Source organism: Kryptolebias marmoratus, linkage group LG22, assembly GCF_001649575.2.
Source record: "Kryptolebias marmoratus isolate JLee-2015 linkage group LG22, ASM164957v2, whole genome shotgun sequence".
NCBI classification, from domain to species: Eukaryota; Metazoa; Chordata; class Actinopteri; order Cyprinodontiformes; family Rivulidae; genus Kryptolebias; species Kryptolebias marmoratus.
The window spans coordinates 4387238-4410866 of record NC_051451.1 but is presented as its reverse complement, the minus strand read 5'-3'; the positions used below and the strand labels follow the sequence as shown (position 1 = coordinate 4410866).

At 38.0% G+C, this 23629-nt stretch overlaps 1 protein-coding gene across 1 annotated transcript in view; it reads left to right on the top strand.

Annotated features, from left to right (window-relative positions):
* ccdc172 (coiled-coil domain containing 172) overlaps positions 1 to 23629 on the top strand; it is a 32706-nt gene that overhangs the window by 3065 nt on the left and 6012 nt on the right. The window contains exons 3-6 of the mRNA XM_017436016.3: positions 5145 to 5261; positions 14004 to 14169; positions 15581 to 15682; positions 19936 to 20038. Coding sequence (XP_017291505.1) covers positions 5145 to 5261; positions 14004 to 14169; positions 15581 to 15682; positions 19936 to 20038 — 488 coding nt within the window. The remainder of the gene's footprint in view (positions 1 to 5144; positions 5262 to 14003; positions 14170 to 15580; positions 15683 to 19935; positions 20039 to 23629) is intronic.

Sequence of the window (23629 nt, the reverse complement as noted above, 5' to 3'; positions counted from 1 at the left end):
ATATATTGCTGCACTAAAATGCAGCAGATCTCATTTGTGAAAGTTCAGTTAAATGTCACTTCAAAATAAAGCTTGAAAAAGGTAAGAAATTAGATTATTTTTTTCATATTTTTCAGAGAATAACTGACAACGTACGTAATTGGGGTATATTGTGATATATATCGTTATCGTGATATAAAATTATCCATATCTTGATATAGGATTTTTTCCATATCGACCAGCACTAGGTGGGGGTAAGGGCGTACTTGAACTGACACCATTTGAAAGAAGGACGGACGGTGTTGGGCTGAAAATTGATCAATATTAAATCACGCCTCCTTTGCGCTCTGGTGCTTTGGAAAGGGATACAATAAATAGTCATCACTGACTGTCTTACTTTCAGCTAAGCTAGCAACGTGCCTTAACTCTTCTACAGCTGTCTGAGACATCTGTGCTACGACTTCACTTCCTCTCTAATTAGACGTTCTCCTGAAACAGCCGAAAGCGCAGGCATGAACAACGATCTGCACATGGATCCTGCTCCTTCCTGGTTATTGACCAATAGGAGAGGAGCTGGACCAAGAAGACAGCCTCCTCATTTGCATATTTAGGCAGAAATGCACATGGTAAAAAGTAAAAGAGTAAAAAGAGGAGACGAGGAAATGACAAAAGAACAAACGCTTTTATAAGGAAAAGGCAAAACAAAATATATCTATTTCTACTTTTATTTTTGATTATGTTAGTTTCGGTCCTCCATATGTCACAAATTCTGATTAGACAATGTTTTTGTGTTTTCTAAGGGGAGTTGGCTGTGTTGCAATCTCGAATTTGGTTGGTTCCAAAAGTTAGTCAGTCATTAATGCATTTTCAATTTTTTTTCTTGACTGTTTCATTTAAATCTCTCCAGTGGTTCATGAGATATTTTGCCAACAGACAGACAGAGTTTACTCTAAAATATTAATGGCAACATTTTAAACAAAACTTTCCCAATCTGTTAGCACTCAGACTATATGTTAGGGATCAGTCTTAGCTACAACCTCACCAAGTTTTAGCTCAATCTGTAAAATTGACTGAGTTACAGCAGTGTTTGTGTTTTTACGGTCAGTTGGGTGTAGTCAACCACCTTGAATGGGGTTGGTGCCAAAAAGTAATCAGTGGTAGATGTACATCCAATGATTACTTTCGAAAAGTTGTATTAAAATCTTTTCTGTGATTCATGAGATATTTTGCTAACAGTGCGGATACATGAACACACAAACTCTGCCATCGACGATAAGTACTGGAAGAAGATGGCAGTATTTTTGACGTCAAAAAGCTTCTTTTTTTTAACATCATATCTCTCACATGCTGAGAGGTTTCACTAATGTTATCCGGTGGAAATTAGCCATTGATTTTACAGTGGCACTTGGGATCAATTGCTGACTAAACTAATGGTGGAGATTGACTGTTTTAAATCAAAAGGCAAATCAGATCATCAAGATGCCAATATACACCTCTTTATTTCCTGTACAAATGTCATTATTATGCTGTGCTGCTTCAGCTTCAAACAGGTCCCACACGGGTAGTATTATATTTCTTGTCAAATTCACAACAAAGTATTTAAATTTATTAAGCTTATGCTGATGGATTATCATTTTAATTATAGGTGTCCCTCCAGACATCACAGACACAATTGCACAATATAATGTAATGAATGCACAAATACTTAAATACGCAGAATAAAATTATCAACACATCTATCTATCTATCTATCTATCTATCTATCTATCTATCTATCTATCTATCTATCTATCTATCTATCTATCTATCTATCTATCTATCTATCTATCTATCTATCTATCTATCTATCTATCTATCTATCTATCTATCTATCTATCTATCTATCTATCTATCTATCTATAAGCAACCTTAAGAAACACAAAAATGGCTATAACTGTCAATTTTACAAATTTTGAGCTAAAATGTCCTGTGAAGTTAGCTGAGATTGACCCCCAACCTGAACTCTTGAGTGGTAACTGATCGTGTAAGATCTTTGTTTAAAGTTTGGTCTTTTAAGTATTATGATCAACTCTGTATTTTTCTTGCTGAAGTGTCTCATGAACGACTGAACAAATTTTAATGAAAGTTTCAGAAAGAAATCCCTAGGTTGATATTTTTAATTGATTAACTTTTATAATTAACACAATTCAAGATGGCTGCCAGAGCCAACTAATGTTAAAAAACAAAAATGGCTATAACTCAGCCAGTTTTACAGATATCGTGCTAAAACTTGGTGTAGTCATAGCTGTGCATCTTCTCAACACATACTTAGAGCCAGTCCTCAAAGTGGGCTGGTACTCTCTGGTACTTAGTTCTTTTAAATGTTAGTGTACCACTATACCACTTTATTCTTTATAGCCGCCACTTCTCATAAACTTGCTCTCAGCATCAAAACTACTCAGTGTCAGTGTCACTAACTGAAAGTTACAGATGATTCATATAAACTGCATTAACCACTAGACATCATGACTATCTCTACTTTTTCTGATAGGTTCAGTTATAGGGGATCAGATGACGCATGACTCATGAGGAATGTTGACTGGATAAACGTTAAGCACAAGGAGCCAATCAGAATCACTGCTGGGCGAGTGCTGATGACTGTAATATACATTATATTGCCAAAAGTATTTACTCACCCATCCAAATATTTGACTTCAGGTTTTCCAATCACTGCCATGGCCACAAGTGTAAATGAAACACTTAGGCATGCGGACTGTTTTTACAAACATTCATGAAAGAATGGGTCGCTCTCAGGAGCTCAGTGAATTCCAGCGTGGAACTGTGATAGGATGCCACCTGTGCAATAAGACCAGTCGTGAAATTTCCCTGGTAATAAATATTCCAGTAAACTGTTAGTGGTATTATAACAAAGTGGAAGCAATTAGGAACAACAGCAACTCAGCCACAAAGTGGTAGGCCATGTAAAATCACAAAGTGAGCTCAGCAGATGCTGAAGCGAATAGTGCACAGAGGTCGCCAACGTTCTGCAGAGTCAATATCTACAGATATCCAAACATCATTTGGCCTTCAGATTAGCTCAAAAACAGTGTGTAGAGAGCTTCATGGAATGGGTTCCCATGGCTGAGCAGCTGCAGCTGCAGCTGCAGCCATACATCACTAAGTTCATTGCAAAGCATTGGATGCAGTGGAGTAAAACATGCCACCACTGGACGCTACAGCAGTGGAGACGCATTCTCTGGAGTGATAAATCATGCTTCCCTATCTGGCAATCTGATGGATGAGTCTGGGTTTGGCGGTTTCCAGGAGAAAGGTACTTGTCTGACTGCATTGTTCCAAGTATAAAGTTTGGTGGAGGGGGGATTATGATGTGGGGTTGTTTCTCATGAGTTAAGCTCGGCCACTTAGTTCCAGTTAAAGGAACTCTTAATTCTTCAGCGTACCAAGACATTTTGGACAATTTTATGTTCCCAGCTTTTATGGAAATAGTTTGGGGATGGCCACGTCTTGTTACAACATGTCAAAGAAAAGGTTTATAAAGACTTGGATGTACTATTTGGTGTGGAAGAACTTGACTTTTCTGCATATAATCCTGACCTGAACCCGATACAACAACTTTGGGATGAATTAGAGCAGAGACTGTGATCCAACATCAGTGTCTGACCTCACAGATGAGCTTCTGGAAGAATGGTCAAAAATTCCCATAAACACTCGGAAACCTTGAAAGCTGTCCCAGAAGAGTTAAAGCTGTTGTACCTGCAGTGCAAAGGGTGGGCCAACATCATATTAAGCCCTATGGATTAAGAATGGGAAGTTACTCAAGTTCATATGTGTGTAAAGGGAGACTTTTGGTAATATAGTGTATTTAAAAGACACATACACATATATATATATATATATATATATATATATATATATATATATATATATATATATATATATGATAGTGGATTGATTGTCACAATCAAGTGAGGGGGCATAATTCTAGGATGGACCCTTTTTTCTGTTAGCAAGAAATCTCATAAACCACTTAACAGATTTTAATGAAACTTTCAGAAAGTAATCATTGGATGTGCATTTACGGCTAATTAATGTTTGGGGTCAACCCAATTCAAGATGACCACCACAACTAAGTATATCCTACACAAAAATGACTACACCTCTGTGAAGATTACGGGTATATAGCAAAACGTTTGCATGGTTGCAACAGACAGTCATTCGGCACACATACTACAAGTGCTAACAAATCATGTGTAATCTTGAAATATCACAACATTGCTCATAATTTTATTTTCATGGTTTGACCAAAATGGCTACAACTCCATTATTTCTCATCATAAGATGATCTAAGTTTAAAACTCCGGCAAAAAAGGCAGCAGGCAACATGCATTCCTTCAAGGAAAGCCAAAACTTTCATTGTTAAAGTGGAAAAAAGAGCAAATTACCAGGTTTAATTAAAATAGGATGCTGAATATAGAGAAACACCATTTCAGTCTGTGCATTATCTGCACAAAAACACCCAGCAGTGATGTTGTTTCTTTCTCCCGAGGATAGAATATTGAAATTGTTTACATCTTTCAGATAGATGCGGCATGTTTACTTTGCAGTGTGTTTACAGCTCTCATGGTGCAAGGCCTTACAGTTTTTGAGAGCTGTAATTACACTGTTTAGAAAACTTAAGATGCTGATTTTGCTTACTGAAAATGCTCTGTGCTTTTCCACTGCCACATGGGAACCAATAAACTTACTTCATCCCTGAAAGCTTAGGCAAGACACTAAAAGCTGAATTGAAAGACATGCCTGAGGCAAGGCATTACCTCTTTTCATAATTTGGCATTTTTCTTTCTTTGGGAAGGCAATAATGTATAATTACACAGGCTAAAGTGACAGTGAACTAAGCAAGTATATTATATAAGCCAATAAATTAAAAAAAAAACCTACTGTCTTTAAAATGAAGTCCAAAAACTAAATTATGCTTTTCATGTTGGAGTTTTAGTTACTGGCATGTCTGTATTGTGTGGTATGCTGTGTGCTGGTATGCTATTTAGGATTGTGCCAGCTGTCCTTTCACTCCTCGGGGATGATTACCATATCTGTCATTTTAGTCCATGAACATGTGTCTGTCAGATGATGAGCCCTGACCTTCCAATCATCTGTTTGTGCTCCAGGCTCAGCAGTTGTCCACCATGAGGCTGCAGTGTGCTCTGACAAAGAAATGTGAGGAGCAGATGTTGAAACAAACTGATGAGCTGCTCTGTCAGAAGAGCCACCTTGGGGACCATATAGTGAGTTGGATCCTAAATTTACATCTCAGATCATATTAGTTATTTCTAACATATCTAATGGACACCTTGATCATATTATATGTACTGCAGCCTAAAATGTTTTATGACAAATTGTGAAGGGCTTGCTTGTGAGAACAGACATCTGCAGCAGTTACTTAAAATTTATTGCATGGTTTACCCAACCAGCTCCACTGAAGAAAATCCGAATCAGAACAAGTCTGAGTAAAGTAGCTGGTTCCTTATAGCATTTATAAAAGTCACTGAAGGAAGTCGTTTACAGAGTATCCAGGAAATCATACTGTCATGTCAAGTTCTAAGATGGTGGGCTCAGGAACTCACTGGAACTGACAGACTTTTTAAAAATCTCTGTATCTCTGTATCATGATGTGGTGCTTGTTGGCTTTAGGACTTTCACTGTTGTCCCAGTCCTGAAACATTTAGCTGCAAAAGAAACAAATGCATATCATCCCATGGCTCTCACCTTCATAAAGATGTGTTTTATGATGAACCTAAGACTATTTTACATAACTGTAATCTCTGTAGGGAAGGTTTAGATGATTTTAACATTTACTGGGACAATAAACAAAGAAAAAAATTAAAGCAAGTTACAGATAACATCAATCTTACCCAAATCATACTGTACAAAGCCCAACAAGAGTAGCGTCTATATCTAAAACAACAATTGACCTAATATTTATGAATAACCTGGTAGGATCAGTAAAACCTTTAATCTTATATCTAGGCTCTCTGACCATAATTTAATTTTATGCAGCAGGAAAGTTAATGGGAAACAGGTTGCTGGAGTGTGTAGGATTAATAAGGTGAACATAATTCCTAGAAGTGCAGAAGACGATTTAAAATACTCTTTGCAGCAGCTTAATTGGTCTAACATATTAACAAATAATACAATTGAAGACAGCAGTAGCAACATTTTTAGAACAAAAAATAAGGCAATTCTTAATATGTTTACTAAAACAGTGCAAATAAAACAGTGTAAAATAAACACTACTATGGATGAACAATGATATCCAGAACTTAATGAAAGAGAGGAACAGAGTTCGAAAAAGATTCTTCAAAACGAGGCTCACCAGTAACCATCAGATGTTCAATTCATTGACGAGAAAAGTAGTTAACCAGATACGTAAGACCAAAGCAGATTTCTTTATTAACATGATAGATAGAGCTAATGGAAAGTTGATATGGGAGAATATCAATAAACTGTTGGGTCTAAATAAAACTATAAAAAACACTGACATACAGCCCCAGATGAATGGCACATTGTGTGATAATAGGGATGTCATTTTGAGTACATTTGATCATTTTTTTATACACTATTGAACATTTAATGAAGAATTTTAAATGTCCTGACATTCCCATTGAATCCCCACATCCTGGCAGACCAGTGTTCAGAATAAAGACAGTAACTGTTTCTGAGGTTGTGAAGATCATTTTGAAATTGAAAAACTCTAAAGCTAAGGATATATTTGGTTTAGACAGTAACCTACTAAAGTTTAACAAAAAGGCTCCGGCAGGTCCAATTGCACAATTGATAAATCTTTCTATTAAAGAATGTTGTGTGCTAACTAGCTGAAAAATGGCCAAAATCACCCCCGTTTTTAAGGCTGGTGACAAAACTAAACCTGATAACTACCGGCCAATCAGCATTCTGCCTATTGTCTCAAAGGTGGCAGAGAAATGAGTGTTAATGCAATTAATAGAACACCTTAATGACAATCAAACCCCTCTGCACTCAATGCAATTAGGATTTTGCCAGCGTCACTCTACTGAGACAGCCTCCTGTTACTTTTTAGAAAACATAAGTCTATTAGACAATGGTAGTCATGTTGGGGCCGTATTCTTTGATTTGAAGAGAGCCTTTGACACCATTAACCATGAACTGTTGCTTGGAAAACTGTCTAATTTTAACTTTTCAAATGCTGCTCTTTATTGGATGAAATCATACCTGTCAAATAGAATTCAAGCTGTACAGGAGACTCAAACTCCCCATGTAGAATGAACAAGCATTATGTTGTCTTTTATAACTCAGCTTTATTGATGGCTGGTAACTTGCAACACACTGGAGCCACAACAGTATCCCCTTAACATCAGCCCAGCACAGTTTTCCCGCGTACACCAGACGATTCTGCCGTAAAGAGTCCTGCTGCCATAAAATGTAAACATATACTGTAAACAAAAGTAACAGTGTTCTGTCAATGACATCGCCCCCTTTTCAAAACAAAACACATTTGTAGAAACTTTAAAACAATAATAAATGGATATCTTTTTAGCCACAATAACAAACTAATAATTCTTTCCATTTAGGTCTTACTTTATGCCTGTGGATATACTTGTCTTGGCTTTGTTAATATTTCTGACCCCCCTGCAGAGAAACCCAGGAGACCGAAAGCAGATGAATTATGTTTATTTGACAAACAAGAAACGAAATGGGTTAGCTAGATAGTCGTGAAGTGAAGTGAAATTTATTTATATAGCACTTTTTATCAGCAAGGCCATCCAAAGTGCTTTACAACACAGAAACAACAACAGAATCAAATACAGAAATAAAAACAACAGTCAAGTAACTCTAGCTAATAGCAAGGTTGGTATAACTATAACAGAGTAGTATGACTGGTATAACTATGACAGGAAATTTGAGTAAACTAACAATCTGTAAGTCGGTCAGTGATGTATAACCCAATAGACCATTTAAACATAAATAGACTTTCCTCTAAGAGAAAGCATTTCAACAGCTAACATAATGGTTGATATAATGATAATATTTTAAAGTCTATTTTTTTAACTTGGATAAAAACTTTTATTTAAGAGTAAATATGTGAGGTTGATACAGTGAGGAACAGGTTTGCTGAAAGGTAAATTTTAAGGTGAGATCGGATTGTATGGGGGAATGCTATTAGGTAATAAGGAGCCGTCTTACTTAAATCCGAGGAGACTTCAGCGAAGTGAGATGGGCTGAGGTCGGATTGGAAAGCTGGAGATTCCTCTCCAGTGAGGCTGGACTCATGGCAGCTTGCATAAAGCTGGGCAGACTGGTCTTGCGGGAAGACGGTTGCGCTGACAGGAGCTCAGGGAGATGTATGTAGGGCCAGTCTCAGAACTTGAATCCAGGTTACAATAATTGGGAGGTGCACAACCACAGGTGTCCCGCGCAGGGGCCGGGACAGCACGATTGCTTCACTGTTGGCACGCGTACCCTTGCACGGTGATATACGTGTCAAGTTGATACAGGTTGAAAAAAAAACGTGTAAAAAAATGATGTATTTTGCAAGAAACAAGTGGAGCTTAGCCTGTCGGCAGGGTAGAGAAAGCCTGGCGGGCCGCCAGGCTTATATTACACTGGGGGAAACCTTGAGTCTGGTTTGGAAACTGCCTACAGGCTGACAAGAAGAACCTGCAAAGAGTGCTTAGATGAGCTCAAAAAATGACCATAAAAAGCCTCACTTCACAAGAGGATATTTATTTCAGCAGATGCAGAACCAAAACAAAAAACATTATGATGGGACCCACCCATCCAGTTCATGAACTATTTACCCTTATTCACTTAGACAGATAAACTTAAGATAAACTTAGTTCCTTAAAGTGCCCTTTGGACTTTGTTTTTAATTATGAAACTTTTATTTATTCCTTATTTAATTGAATTTAATTTATTTTAGACTAGTCCAAGGAACAAATTTTGAAGTCTCGTGTCTCAGGCATAATGAATGACAAATAAAGCCTGTTTTCCAGCTTGTACAGATGAAAACGAACCAGCTTACATTTCAAGTTCAAGTCATTGAGCTGTAATGAGTGCACATGATCACATATGTTGATTTCAACCACAGTGTAATGCATTGTTGTTGACTCTGTAATTATATAAAAATTATGTCTTGAAAGCAGCACAATGATATACATTGTTGATAGACTACTATAAACCACTTTTTTATTTCTGATTACAAAGACACTAAAATTTAACACAGTAATTCTATACGTTGGAACCTCTGAATTTTAATGTCTGAAAACAATTATTTCCAAATCTGAATGGTGAACAAAAATACTTATCAGTATCAAGCACAAATTTTCCTTTGCGTACAAATTAGCCAGCTCCCTATCGAGCACCACTCTTTACTCCTTGTGTTTTTGCCAGTTTTATTTAATCTAACACAAGTGATTGTCAAAATGTGTGTAGTAGCAATGCCTCACAGAAACTTTGTTCATTGCCTTTATTAATTAATGTGTCATGAATATTTTACTTTAAAATGCTTTTAGTAATTTTATTAGGCAGGAATAGTGCATCCATGATGAAAATGAAAAAACAGCAAGTTCATGGAGTTTTCTAATAGCAGCAGGAAAAAAAAATACAGTTTCTCACAAGAAAAGGGAATATACAAACACTCACTTCCCAACAATCTCACCACTCAGATGATGCCACGAATCAAGCCATGAGCTCATAGGTACCCCAGCAGCAGAGACAGGTCACTGCTTGCCCAATTCCTAGCTTTTTAAATATAGTTTCATATGAAATCAACATGATTAAACATTTAGTAAGTATACATGAAATACATAAACATTTCTGTAGAAAATATGACATATAACACAAATATCTGTAAACATATTGGCAACAAAGAGAGAGATATCCAATTGCACAAATTAAAACTAAACATGAAATATTATTAATAATCATCCATACATCTTCTACCACTTAATCCTTGATGGGTTGCAGGGAGTTCACCAGGAGTTTTCCCCGTTGAATGAGAGGGTCACTTCTCTGTAGCTTTGAGCTGCAGGAGGGAAGGTTCTCACTGTTGTTTGTGCTTATGCACTAATAAGCAGTTCTGATTTCCCGTCCTTCTTGGAGATATGGTCCTGGAAGGGTTGCTGTCTGGTTATTCTTTGTTCTCCTGGGTGACTTCAGTGCTCATGAAAGGGGTTATTTGGAGGAATGTCCTTCCTGACCTGAACCCGAGTGGTGTTCTGTTATTGGACTTCTGTGCTAGGTATAGGCTGTCCATAACGAACACCATATTCGTACATAGTGGTTCATAAGTGTACTTGGTACCAGGTCACCTTAGGTCAAAGATCAGTGATCAATTTCATAATTGTGCCATCAGACCTCCAGCCTTATATTTTGGATACTCAAGTAAAGAGAGAGGAAGAGCTGTCAATTGATCACCAGCTGGTGCCAGGGGAGGCTGCTGGACAGACCTGGTAAATGCAAAAGAGTAGTGAGGGTGAACTGGGAATGTTTGCCCGTGAATCTTCAAATCACACCTCCAAGAGAGTTTTTCCCATGTCCTGGGGGAGGTAAGTGACATGAAGTTCGAATGGGCTATGTTCAAGGGTTCTGTTGCATATGTGGCTTCCAGGAGCTGTGGTCTGAAGGTAATTTGTGCTTGTCGCGGTGGCAACCGGACAACCTGCTGGTGGTTACCAGCGGTGATGGAGGCCAACAAGCTGAACTAGGAGGCCTTTAGGGCTTGGCTATCCTTGAGGACTCCCTAAGCTGCTGACAGTTGGTGTCCAGAAGGACTACAGCTTCTGTGGTTGTGGATGCAAAAACTCAGGCATTAGAAAAATTCAGAGAGGTCATTGAGAAGGAACTTCACTTGGCCTCAAGGAGGTTCTGATAAGCCGTTCAATGACTCAGAAAGGGAAAGCGTACTTGGTCTGAGTGGGGAACTGCTGACCTTGATTGGGAATATTTGTTGAGCGGTGGAGGGAGCACTTCGAGGATCTCCCTAATCCTGGCAACTTGTCCACCTTTGAAGAGTCTGGGTACTCAGGGGAAGACGAGTCCATTACCATGGGAGAGGTCACCAAGATAGTCAAAAAGCTCCCCAGTTGCAGGGCGCCACAGGTGGACGAGATTTGCTCTGAATTGCTGAAGGCTCTGGATGTTGAGGGCTGTCATGGTTGATGCATCTCCTCAATGTTGCATGGAGGACTGGGACAACACCTGTGGACACTTCTCAGCCTCCCTGGAAAAGTTTACTCTAGGGTGTTGGAAGGGAGGCGCGGACCGATTGGAACCTTAGATCCAGGCGTAACAGTGGCTTAGATATTCACACTTGCAGGGTTGCAAAGAGGGTCATGGGAGTTTGACTCTCTAGTCTACATGTGTTTTGTAGATCTGGAGAAGGCTTATGACCGTGTTCCCCAAGGCACACTGTAGGGGGTACTGTGGGAGTATGGGGTGGCTCGGTTGCTTTTGAGGGCATTCTGATCCCTGTATAACCAAAGCAGGAGCTGTGTCATTCTTAGCACAAAGTCAAGCTTGTTCTCAGTGCATGTTGGATTTTGCAAGGCTTTCCCTTCTCTCCTATCCTGTTTGTGGTGGACAAGATCTGAAACTGAAATCTGTTTTGAAGCCAACATTATTGAAAACATAGCCATAAAATATGTTTTTTGTAGAAATTTTAAATTAAAAATAAAAAAATAGTATATTTTTTGATAATTCTTAATATTGAAGAAACCACTCGGGTGTTTTCGGCTTTTTCTGTGATCATCTGCTGTACCACTGACGTTCAGTGATTCCTCTGTGAGTGGATGGATACTGGTACAATATAGTTCAGTTCGTTGGAATTAATCGTTCAAACTGGCCAGAAAATGCCACTGGAGTTTCATTTTTTTGGCTTCCCGAAAGATAAAAACCTTTCTCGGATTTGGACCCATAAACTCCAATGTGGAAATTGCTATCAGAACTTGGGTTTGAATCGCATTAAAGGGAACACCGCTCGGACCCTCATTAATGCAGTGGGCTGACTTTATGCCAAAAAATAGGACCTTTTGCCAGCAGCAGTTCTAACTATTTTTAATTTTGAAAGAAAGTCAAATGTGGAGGAGGACATTGCCACAGAGAAGGAGAGGAGCTATGGGTACATTACTGGTTTGCTTTCTCCTGCCTTCTTTATGTTAATTTTCAGTGTTGTATACTGATGTCATGGCAATGGTCTGGAAGTAATCGGATCTCGCTGTTCCACATTCCCAACTCAGTTGTTATGCACGTTGTTTTGTCGGCCATGACGGTCCTGGTGATCATCAGAATCCGAATTTGAAGAGTTTTCTGAGTTTTCTTATCTGATTCTGGAGATCCAGCCGCTGGTTCAGGTTCATACTGTTATGGTTGTATATCCATTACTCCCATAAAGTCTTCCAGCATTTCTTTGTGTCCAAAAAAGGCTTTTTCTTACATTTCCACTAGTACACAACCGGACAGTAGTGGCGTTCTTGGCCTGCCATGGCACAGCGCTCGTCATGAACTTTGCCCCACAAATTACCCACTTTGGAAATTATTGACTGAAACGCTTAAAACAGTTTATTTAATTTTTAGGTCAAAAAATGCGTCGCTGCAATGTTGTGTATGTGTTTGACTAAATAACATACATGAAATGTCAATTTTTCAGATTTGATTTCAGTTCAGCTTTAAGGCACAGTCGTGGTGACGAGTGTGTCTGGTTTAGGAACCTCAGGGTCTCCTCTTTGCTTTTTGCAGATGATGTGGTTCTTTCGGCATTTTTAGGTCACGACCTTCAGTGTGCACTGGGACGGTTCACAGCTGAGTGTGAAACAGTAGGGATGAGAGCCAGCTCCTCTAAGTCTGAGGTCATAGTTCTCAACCAGATTCACATCTTCTGAGACTGAGGTTCCTAAACCAAACACCCTCTTCTCCAGGCCTGTGCCTTGAAATACTGTCCATGAACACCACAAACAGTATCAGAAAGAAGGGACAGCCGAGTCAGAATGAGCTTGACTTTGACCTACAGAATGCCTCAGGAAACATAGTCATAAGCCTTTTCCAGATCCACAAAACACATGAAGACTGCAGAATCAAACTCTCATGACCACCTTAGCAACTCCATAAGGGTAAAGATCTAAGCCCCTGTTGTACAACCAGAACAAAAATCTGAGATGGACAGTCCAAGATTCAACAATCGATGGGAACCTTCCCTATAACACTGGATGCTGAGAAGTGTGATCCCTTAATAGTGGGAGCACACTCTCCAGTCCCCATTTATAAAATGGGAACCACCACCCTGATATGCCACTCCACAGGTGTTGTTTCAGTCTTCATGCAACATTGAAGAGATGTGTCAACCATGACAGCCCCACAATATTTAAAGCCACATTAAATACACATTAACATGGTGCTGCTGTGCTTGTTGAGTCTGCTGTAGTTTCCATGCCTGGTCACTTGTTGGCGCTAACACGCCCAGGCACCATTCTCTCAAGCATGAAGTGGTTACATCCAAAATGGTAAATACACGGACGTTTGTTTGGACCTACAGAAAGACTGGGTTGCTGCTACATGTTATTTCTGTTGTTGATCTACTTGAGCATGCACAGAACAGCTATCAACTTTGTGACGACTGCACATAGCTCTCCTGTGTTGAGCTTTGCACCTGTGAAGAGGCTGTCTAGTTTCTCTAATATACAGGTCTGAACATTTCTTGCTGCACTGAACTACATTCACCACACCGCTCAGTTTGTGTTTGGATGTTTTGTCCTTAGAGTGAACCAGCCTCTGTCTGAGAGTCCTTTTGGGTTTGAAATGCACCGGGATGTTGTGTTTGAGAAAAAAATCCAAACACAAAAAAAATCCTTTCATTTACAGAAAAAAGCATATGTAAAGTCTCAGTATGAATTATCCATCTGAAAAAAATGACTTGTATGTCAGAAGAACAGTTTCTTCTACATAATGTATATTCAGAGCAAATTGAGCATTTCACACACCTGTCCTTTTCACATCAGGCCACTATAAGGAGGGAGTCTAAAGAAGAAGAAGGAAACTTCTTTCAGGAGATCTCAACGTTCAACAGTGACTTCAGTCTTCCAGAAAACAGAGCAGCAGTGTTTGAGAGTCGAACGCACACCGAGCTTCTGGCCCTGAAGACGGAGGTGGAAGCTTTACACAAAGGTCATCAATCTTTTGTCTTGTTATTAGAGGTGATAGTGATTTTATTATGCAGACATGGCCAAGACTTGTAATTTGAATCAATTTTATTCTCTAAAAAACTTGAATTAGATAAAGTATGTGGTAGTAAACAAACCACAAGTGCAGATATTTTCAAGCATATTTCTCACTAAATGAGTCACAACTCTGATTTCAGTAAGAATGGTATTGAAGGGGGAAATTAAATAAAATATAAAAATGAGTTTTCATGTTTTTTAGTTGAAAAACTACCGTAAAAAATTCCAGTGGCCCATTTCTGTTTTAAAACATGAATGACTTGTTTTTAGAGTTTTTGTGTCAAAATCCCAAAGTGGGGTGATTGTGTTGGCAGTGTTACCATCCTTGGTTGGTGACGTAGTCAGTGTCGTGGCCAGTGTCCGTCAGTGTTAGTGTCTGTGGCAGACCCCTGTAGAACACTGAAGTTACTGCCGGATTATATGTCAGTGAAAACGAAAGCAGAAGAAGTGGCACCGGTCCGGACAGCGAAAGACACCGATTGGACAGAGAGGCGGTGGGTGGCTTGCCTGACAGCGAGAGATGGCAGTCTGGACAGGGATAGGTGGCGGGTGGCGGATGGACAAGGAGGAGGTGGGTGGCGGTCCAGACAGCGAGAGGCAGCAGTTCTCCTACTGAAAGTTTGTTAGAACGTTAACTGCACAGTCACCCAGGTCACCGGACTTTGGGTTTTTTTCACCCTGTAGCTTAACAAACCATATACATCAATCTTTCTTGTCCTTCGGGAAGCTCAAAAATGAAACGCCAGTTGTAGTTTTGGGTCGTTTTAAACAATTAATTGCAATGAACTGAATTCTTTCATCTGTTCTACTATTTGCTATTAACTGCCTTGTTTGCGTTCCTTAGTTTGGCTCTCAATACATCACACTTCTGAGTGATCATGGAAAATGCTGGAGACCCTAGTACTTCTTTCAATCTCTAATTATTAATTTAAAATTTGTGTGATTTTTTAAAAATGTGAGACTCTGAAAAGAAGCACCTTTCTTTTGATTTATGTTAGCTTCAGAACACTTTTCATTTCCCCTTTAAGTGATTGATAAATTAATATATGAAATAATATAACAATTGCAGCTGTGACACTGGTTTATACAATGCAATAGTAGTTTTTAGATGCATGATATATAATTGGATATGAACTGTATTAGGGGATAAAACTCATATCAACAATGAAAAATTAAAGTGTTTTTGTGTTATTGATTCTGTTTGGCCTTCTTTGGTTACAGAATTAACTCCAACAATCACTCTATGGTACTTTTAAAAGATCAATATTTTATTGAACTGTTTTTTAAGCTGTCCAACATCAATTTCAGAGTGTCTAATATTTACTTAACATTTATCTTTTTCTCACTCTAAAAATCAGAAATTGAGCTGATGAGGTATAGAAACATCCACATGAACTCTGCAGAGGAGGAAAAGAAGAAACTCCTGCTTGAGCTTCAGGGCCTGGACAACATACAGAAAGGTCAACACAAGTTCAGCAGGAGCATATGCTAATCTACGAAATTTGTCCGTTTTTTGTAATTCTAAAGTGTCTAATAACCTAATTAATTTGTTTATTACATCTTCACTGTTTGATGTTAACACTGCTCTTGCTTGCAAAAAAAAGTAAGCCTTGAAGGCAAATATTGATGTTAAACTGTTAGTGTCTGGCTCTCTGAGTTGGTTAAACTGGAGCTTGTTTATGGTATAAAAACTTTTTTTGGAGCATTATGTCAAGCTTTTGCTCTTTGACTCATACTCCCTGACTGCTCAGTATAAATGCAGATTAAACACAGGAGACTAAACTGGTGTGAACGAGACACTTTAGATTATTTTTTAAAGCATAAAGTAAATCCAGGGTGTTCATTTTCAGCAATATTTACAAGATTAGGTCTTATTGAAGGTCAGTACTTTGCAGTGGATTGTGCACAAATGAGTATTTTAGAGCTCGTGTCTAATTTCAGCTTGAAAAAGTGAAAATCTTGATCACACCAGAATACAAATTGCATCAGATTTCTTATTTCTTTACAATGAGCCAATGCTAGAGAACTTGAGTGTGAAACTCTAGAATGAAACTTAGGTTGCATTATTAAAAAAAAAATATATATATATATATATATATATATATCTATATCGATATATATATATATATATATATATATATATATATATATATATATATATATATCTTTTTTTTTATATCACTTTTTTCTACTTTTAACTTTCAGAAATAGAAACGGGGAATGCAGATAAATTCCTTGTTGTGGGACAATTTATCTATAATATTTATAATGTTGTCAGTGAAAATACAACAACTTTTAATGTCTTTTTAATGTTATTTAATGTTTAGATGGCAAACATACAGTACAGGCTCATGTATGGATACTTAATTATTTGAGTTTTTTATTTAGATTTCCTTGCAAGGATGATAGGGATTTATAAAATTCTGATCAGAAATTATTTTGTCTTGGCAAAAAGCCTTACATGTAAACTTGTCCTAAATATTAACATAAAACAGAACCATTTATAAGGAAAAAAACCCATCTCTACAGTAGTAGGTGACTGGTTTACTACAGAAACTTCAGTGTAAAAACTTGATAAACTACTGCAGATTTACAGGTAGTTTGATGTAAAATAGTGACCCAGAAACCAAGACAAAATCTGAAAATTTGAGTCTAGAAAACTGTGGAATTTCAAAATAGAAATTATGTAAGAACTAGAATTGCAAAATATTGGTGTATAAATATCATCAATCATATCTTTATTCCAGACACAAAAACGGTCCATAGTGAAAAGGTAAAATAAGAGAAAAATAAGAATAAACATGACATATCATTCACTGAGTCACAAATAAATGATGACGCCAATGATTCCACAATCTTGATGAAAATCTCACTGTACTAAAAGCAGGATTTACTAAAATTGCAATTATATTATTGCACGACACAGATAATCTACACATGCATTTGTACATAAGATTCCTGAGCACAGCTGTACATGTGGGAACAGCATCATGTACAAACATGTTGCTGGCACTACTCCATCTAGGCACTTTGAGTAGTAGCCTCATGCCATCATTGTATGCCACATAAAGTTTCTGCAGGCTACTTTTTTTGTATCGTCACCACAGATGGGCAGTATATAGTGAAGTACAAAAAGCTTTAAAAAGAGGTATCTTCACAGAGGATGAGCACATACTAAACTTTATGATAAGAATATTAACTCGTGCATACATCATACGATACTGCCTATGGATGTCACGATCATCAGACAGGTCATCATTTATGTAATGTCCCAAATATTTAAATTCATTGCATATATTGAGAACAGTACCGGTTAAAAAGAAGTCAGGGGTTACCAGATGCGTATCTGCCTACTTCTAACAATCATATTACTTTTCTTTACTTTTACTTTCTTACTTTAATTGTTGAAGGCCAGCACTGTATGGGCATAAGATTACCAAATCATCTGCATACATTCTGTGATTGATTATGCGGTCACCAACTACACAGCCTGTTTTACAACAATTCAGACGCTTTGATAGTTCTTCCATATAGATGTTAAAAAGGTAAGGGGATACTATACTTCCCTGCCTGACTCCCTTACCAACATTAAATGAGTCAGACATTGTATTACTCCATTTGACATACATTGATTGCTGCCCATACCAGTAGACAAGAATTCTAATTAGATATTTAGGTACACCTCTGCTTTCTGACTTGCAGAACAATTTTTGATGGTTCACACGATCAAATGCTTTAGAGGCATCAATAAAACACATAAATACTGTAGTGTTATGCAAGTTATACAAGTCTAAAATCTCCTTTAGTACAAAAATACACGTCTGTGCCATGTTTGGGTTTAAAACCAAATTGATTATCAGAGGTCAAGACTATTCCTCTTCCAGCCTATTGAATAGGATTCTTTCTAAAACTTTTGATAAACTACTAGCTAAAGCTATGGGTCAGTAATTCTCCAAAGAGCTAATCTTGTCCTTAATAGTGGGTACCAGTATGACAGATAGTACAGAGTTAGGTAACAGACCATGTACTAGAAAGCCAGTAAAACACATAGAAAGTAGAAAATTTAAAGGGAATTAAAAAGAAATAATTGGACATAAACAGGACCTATACTCTAATTTAAAATATTGAATGTTGGCCCTTAACAGACATTTTAAATATAGTTGGGGAAAATATATTTTAGCATAATCTTTACTAAAACAACAACATTTCGTTGCTCTCCCAGACAATAAAAAAGTGCAAACTGTGTCACGTGGACAAGTAGGGACAAACGAACATAGTAACATATAAAATATTTTGTTCTGTTTTAAATAGTTCTGTTGTGAAATGCAATTTACTGAAATTTGTTCTTTTTTCCACGTTGGTAGCATGCCAAAAAGCCAAATTAATGATCAAATAACATGTGAATAGTTTGATTCAGAGTTGAGTGAATGAAATTCGTCATTTTTAGCATGAGTGCAAAAAGTTCACTGTAAAATGTACAAAATTCATTGTTCTCTAAAAGTTGTGATCCAAGATGGTTGTGACAGGGTGATGTCATCTTCAGTGTCATTATTTGCAAATTAGGTCATAAAATTTGTGAATTTTATAAACTTTCGGCCACACCCATTATTTGCTTATGACAAAACAACATGTTTCTAGTTTTGTTTAGATACAGTTTATTTCTAGTTAATTCACACTGAAAGTTTCCAATCTGAAATATTTCCAAAATTCCTCAGTTTCACTTACCATGGATAGCTTCTGTAAATTTACCAGACATTTTATGCCCTCTTGCATCCCTAGTGCAAAAGCTGTGAGTCAAATGATGGGTGCTGTTGACTTGATAGCATACTTGTCAACCGCCCCACATTTAGCCCCCCCCTGTCCCGTGTCCCACATCACCCTGTGCAGGACAGCCAAAAGTCCCGCATTTGGCCCTCACACGCCACAGTTTGTATTTCTCACGCAAAAAAAACCACGCACACAGTCTTTTTGTCACTTTAACGCTATATTTAGGGAGTTTTCAGATCCCTCTAGCTTTTTCTAGCGACAAATCTAGTGACTTTGGCGGCTTAATGTGTGAAAGCACTCATTCTGGAGGGGTTCACGCTATGTTGTCCCACATTGACATTCCCAAATGTTGGCAAGTATGTGATAGTACTGATACAAACAAAACCCCCTCAGAAAGTCAAATTTTACAGAAGTTATAATGTCAGGATCTGTGATTTGAATTTTTTTTTGTTTTCTGCTGTGCTTGGTTTTCATGATTTAGTTGCTCTTGTGAACGTTGTGTTTAAACTTGTTCCTTGTAATGTTTTCTTGTGTGGTTTTCCCTCATCACTCACTTCCCCTCTGCCTGCCACACCCACTTCACCTTTTCTCCATTACCTGTCAGTCCCGTCCGTAGCCCATCTCAGTCTTTATATTACGTCTCTGTCATCTCCTCTTCGGTGGTTCATTGTTGGTCTCATGCCATAGTCAGTGTTGCTTCTTGTTTTTCCTTGCTATCCTCTGTCTTAGTTTCCTTGCGTTTTGCTGCCACGTCATCATTTTGTATTTTCTTCGTTATAATTTTTTTTTTTTTTTTTCTTATGTTGAGTCTGCATTCTTTCCCTTAAACCTCATATATAATTCAAACTTTGTGCCATATTCTCAGCTTCCTCAGCAACAGTTCACCTCTCGTATGTTTTGTTTGAAATATGTCATTCAGTATTTGATTTCCTTTTCCTAACCGCAGACCTGGATAGGCAGATAAGGGATGCTAGAGCAATGACAGAATCTTTGAGATGGGAGATCCACTTTCTCAGTCAGAAACATCTCACTGACAGCACCTGTCTCAGGTGAGTATTTAATATAACAGTTTCAAAGAGAACACACTAAACAGTAGCTTATTTGTTATGTGCAATTTTATCATGTCAGTAATTCCAATGAGACCACTGTCAGTCTGAAGGAGAAGAAAAGTGTAAATGCGACAATGATTCAGCACTTATTTAACATCTTTTCACAAAGATCTCAGTGGAGTTTCCTGCTTATTTGAATATGACTTGCTGCGCTGTTTTGATGTTTAATTAGTAAAAGATTCAATATCTTTTTAAGGCTGTCATAATTGTTGTTGTACAAAAAGCACAACCACTGTCCTATTCTCACCAGGATTCTGTGGTTTTGTGTTGTATAACTGATAAAAAAAATCCATCTCTGTGGAAGCAATAATAGCTGCAGTCACTCTGACAATTTAAAAGGCACTTAGAAAAGGACTGTAGAAAGGAACACAATACAGCCCAGCAGTCTCCATGCCTATTTGATAAAAAGGTGTTATTTAAAGAGAGTAGATTTGAATCATACTGTGAGAAGTGCTGAATAGAGCGGTCATCTTGGCTCTTGTCTGTACGCCTCACTCTTTATCTTACTGGCTGTAGTCCAAATGTGGAAGTGTAAATACCAGAGCTTTAGGAGTATTTGGCCTAATTAAGGCTTTGATCTGTTTCAATTAGTCAACAAGCAGGGACAAAAAAAATCTGAGCTTGAAGTGACTGATACAAGGAGGTTTGTAAGGGGAAATGATTGGGCCACACAGTAAAGTCACTAACCAACAGAGAAATACATTTTTCATTTTAGTGGAATCATAGATCATTTTTAATTGGTCATACAACCAGGGCTGTAGCCAGACTTTAAAAAGTACTGAGGTCAACCACTCATTCTCCCCCTGCACATCAGTTACAATGAAGACCAAAACTTCATTAAAATAGGAGCATTTATTTAAAACAAGTGACTTGAATGTGTATATGACATGTATTTGTGTGTGTGTGTAAATCCATGGGGATCAGCCTCGTCTGAAGCAACAGAGGACTCAGGGCACAACCATGATGACTCACTGAAATGACATGAATTAGTTTATATGAATGTTGATTCAAAACACAAGATTTTAGCAGAGATTTTACCTTTTTATCAAATACCAGTGAGGTGTTGTAGTTTTGGAGCTGGACCAGTTCTAGTGTGGTCCGGATGTAAAAAAAAAAAGTGCAAAATCCCCCTTTATTGAGGTTTCACACATTAGATGAAGGTTTCACAGATCACACACTTGGTTTAAAATGTTCTGCAATGAGTGCAGAATAATCTGCTCCAGGTTTGAAGTGTCTAAGTGTTGTAGTTTTTTAACTAGAGTAAATTGAAGATGCCGAAGGGAGTGAAAAATTACGTGGAATTGCCCTTTAGCCATTTTCCGAATCGGAAACCAACTTCAGCTTCGTGGAATTGAAGAATGTTTTCAGCAAGTTACCTCGGTTGTGTTTCACCGTAAGTGGCGCTCTTCTTCTTCTGGTCTTTATTTTAGCAGTAAGGTAGCAAAGCTGCACTCTTCTTCGTAGACATTGAGTTTGGCTGCAGCTGCACACAGTTGCAGCGCCTCCTACAGGAAACTGGTGGAGCTATGCAGAGAACCATGCTGTTCAAAAGCATTGTTTTGATTAATTATTTTATAATATACACAGCAGAAAAATACTGAGGTCCGGACCTCGGTGTCCTCAGTGGTAGCTACGGCCCTACCTACAACTTGAAGCTAACCCATTCATGCTTTTTGTCTTTAAGATCTGTGATCCATATAACACAAAAATAGTAAAATTTCTTTAGGATAATCCACACTTTACTTAATTTACGTTGGTTTCAAATTATTATTAATCCCTTTATAAAAAATAAAAACAACTTGATTATATACATTGTCATGTTTGTGAATCAACTGGATATTTATTAATCACAAATCCGTATTGGAAAGAGTCCCAGTGCCATGGGAAATATAATCTGCCGTCTTTGCTTCTTACTGGTTTCTATGCTAGCCAAAAATGTGCAAACCAGATGGTTCTGTAAGACTGGAATCCTTCCACACCTTCTTATCACATCTCACAAGTGTCTACACACAGCACAGCTTCATAAATCATTCTTTCAATTCATACTTTTAAAAAGTTATAGCTAGACCTAACTAAAACAAAAGCACCTGTACAAAATATGAACTCATCATATTTTTTTTCTCTCACTTTAATTTGCTAGTATAGATATCTGCTCGTTTATTTGTCTATTTTTTTCTATCCCCTCTTTTACTCACTCAGTCCACTCTGCCTTAGGGTGGCTGTAAATTACTCGTGTGGATAGCATGTCCCGTTCATCCATCAGCCTCATTAAAGATACTCGATCCTTCATTACCAGCGGGCTTATTAGCCCTACGAAGTGCTGAGGATGTGCCTTTGGAGAACAGGGCCTCCTCGCAGTCATTCTTGTGATCATCCATCCTGGAGTGAGACCATCAATCCTGTCCTCAGTCACTGCCGCGCCTCTTTAAAACGCATATTTAACCCTCTGCTTATTGATTGTTGCAAATTGAATGCATGTCAATTTGAATGAATGGTACAGTCGTTTAAAAAGTGTTCAGTGTGCAAAACGGGACAGCTGCTGGTGCAGATTGTTCACTGTCATACAATGAAGGTATTCAGTCTGTTTGTTGGATTGATGATTTCAGCTTTATCTAGTTTTTGTTGCGTACTGTAGGATTTTATTCACTGAAATATTATTGCTGAAGTATATGTGAGGGCTCATTTACAAACATCTTTCCTCTGCAGAAATGAAATACAAAAAAAACCCAGCAGAGACCAGTGATATCTAAAATGCCAGTGTGTGCTTGACTGCTGGAAACATTATAATTCTGTTTAAAAAAATAATATGCGTACCCTTACCTTAAAAAAACGATTAAATTTATAAGTTCCATAGAGACTTATAAAGTTTAAAGCATCACTGCAGGTTTTCAGACTGTGAGAAATGCAATCTAAGTTTCGCTGCTTTATTGTTTCATTAACTTCCAATAAAAGAAGGAAGGGGTGTCTCGGCTTCACTTTGTGTGCAGTTCAGTGTGGATCCTTCACACACCTGCCAGAGCATCATGTGCTGTGAATCAAATGGTTTCTCCAGAGACAGTATGAACACAGTAACAGTTTTCTTTCTATTTATGAATTATTGTGTGAATCATTTTCTGTGGAGGCACAGAAAATTAGTTTTGAAAGACAGAAGCAGTCTCTTCTATGAAGCTCAGCCTTACTCATTGTCCCAAGGACAGCAGCTAGAGTTAGACCAGGGCAGGTTTGCCCCTGCTGGGGTCTCCCACAGACATGGTTCCTATGTAATTTGATCTTAGCGTTTTCCGGGTCTGGGTAAATATGGAAATAAGAAAACAGGATATACAAAAACAATGGTGTTCCAGATTTTATTACTTGGGGCATTTTCTAAAATCAATATGTACAAAATGTCTCCATCCATCCATCCATCCATCCATCCATCCATTGTCTTCCGCTTATCCGGGGTCGGGTTGCGGGGGCAGCAGCCTAAGCAGGGAGACCCAGACTTCCCTCTCCCCAGCCACTTGGGCCAGCTCCTCCGGGGGAATCCCAAGG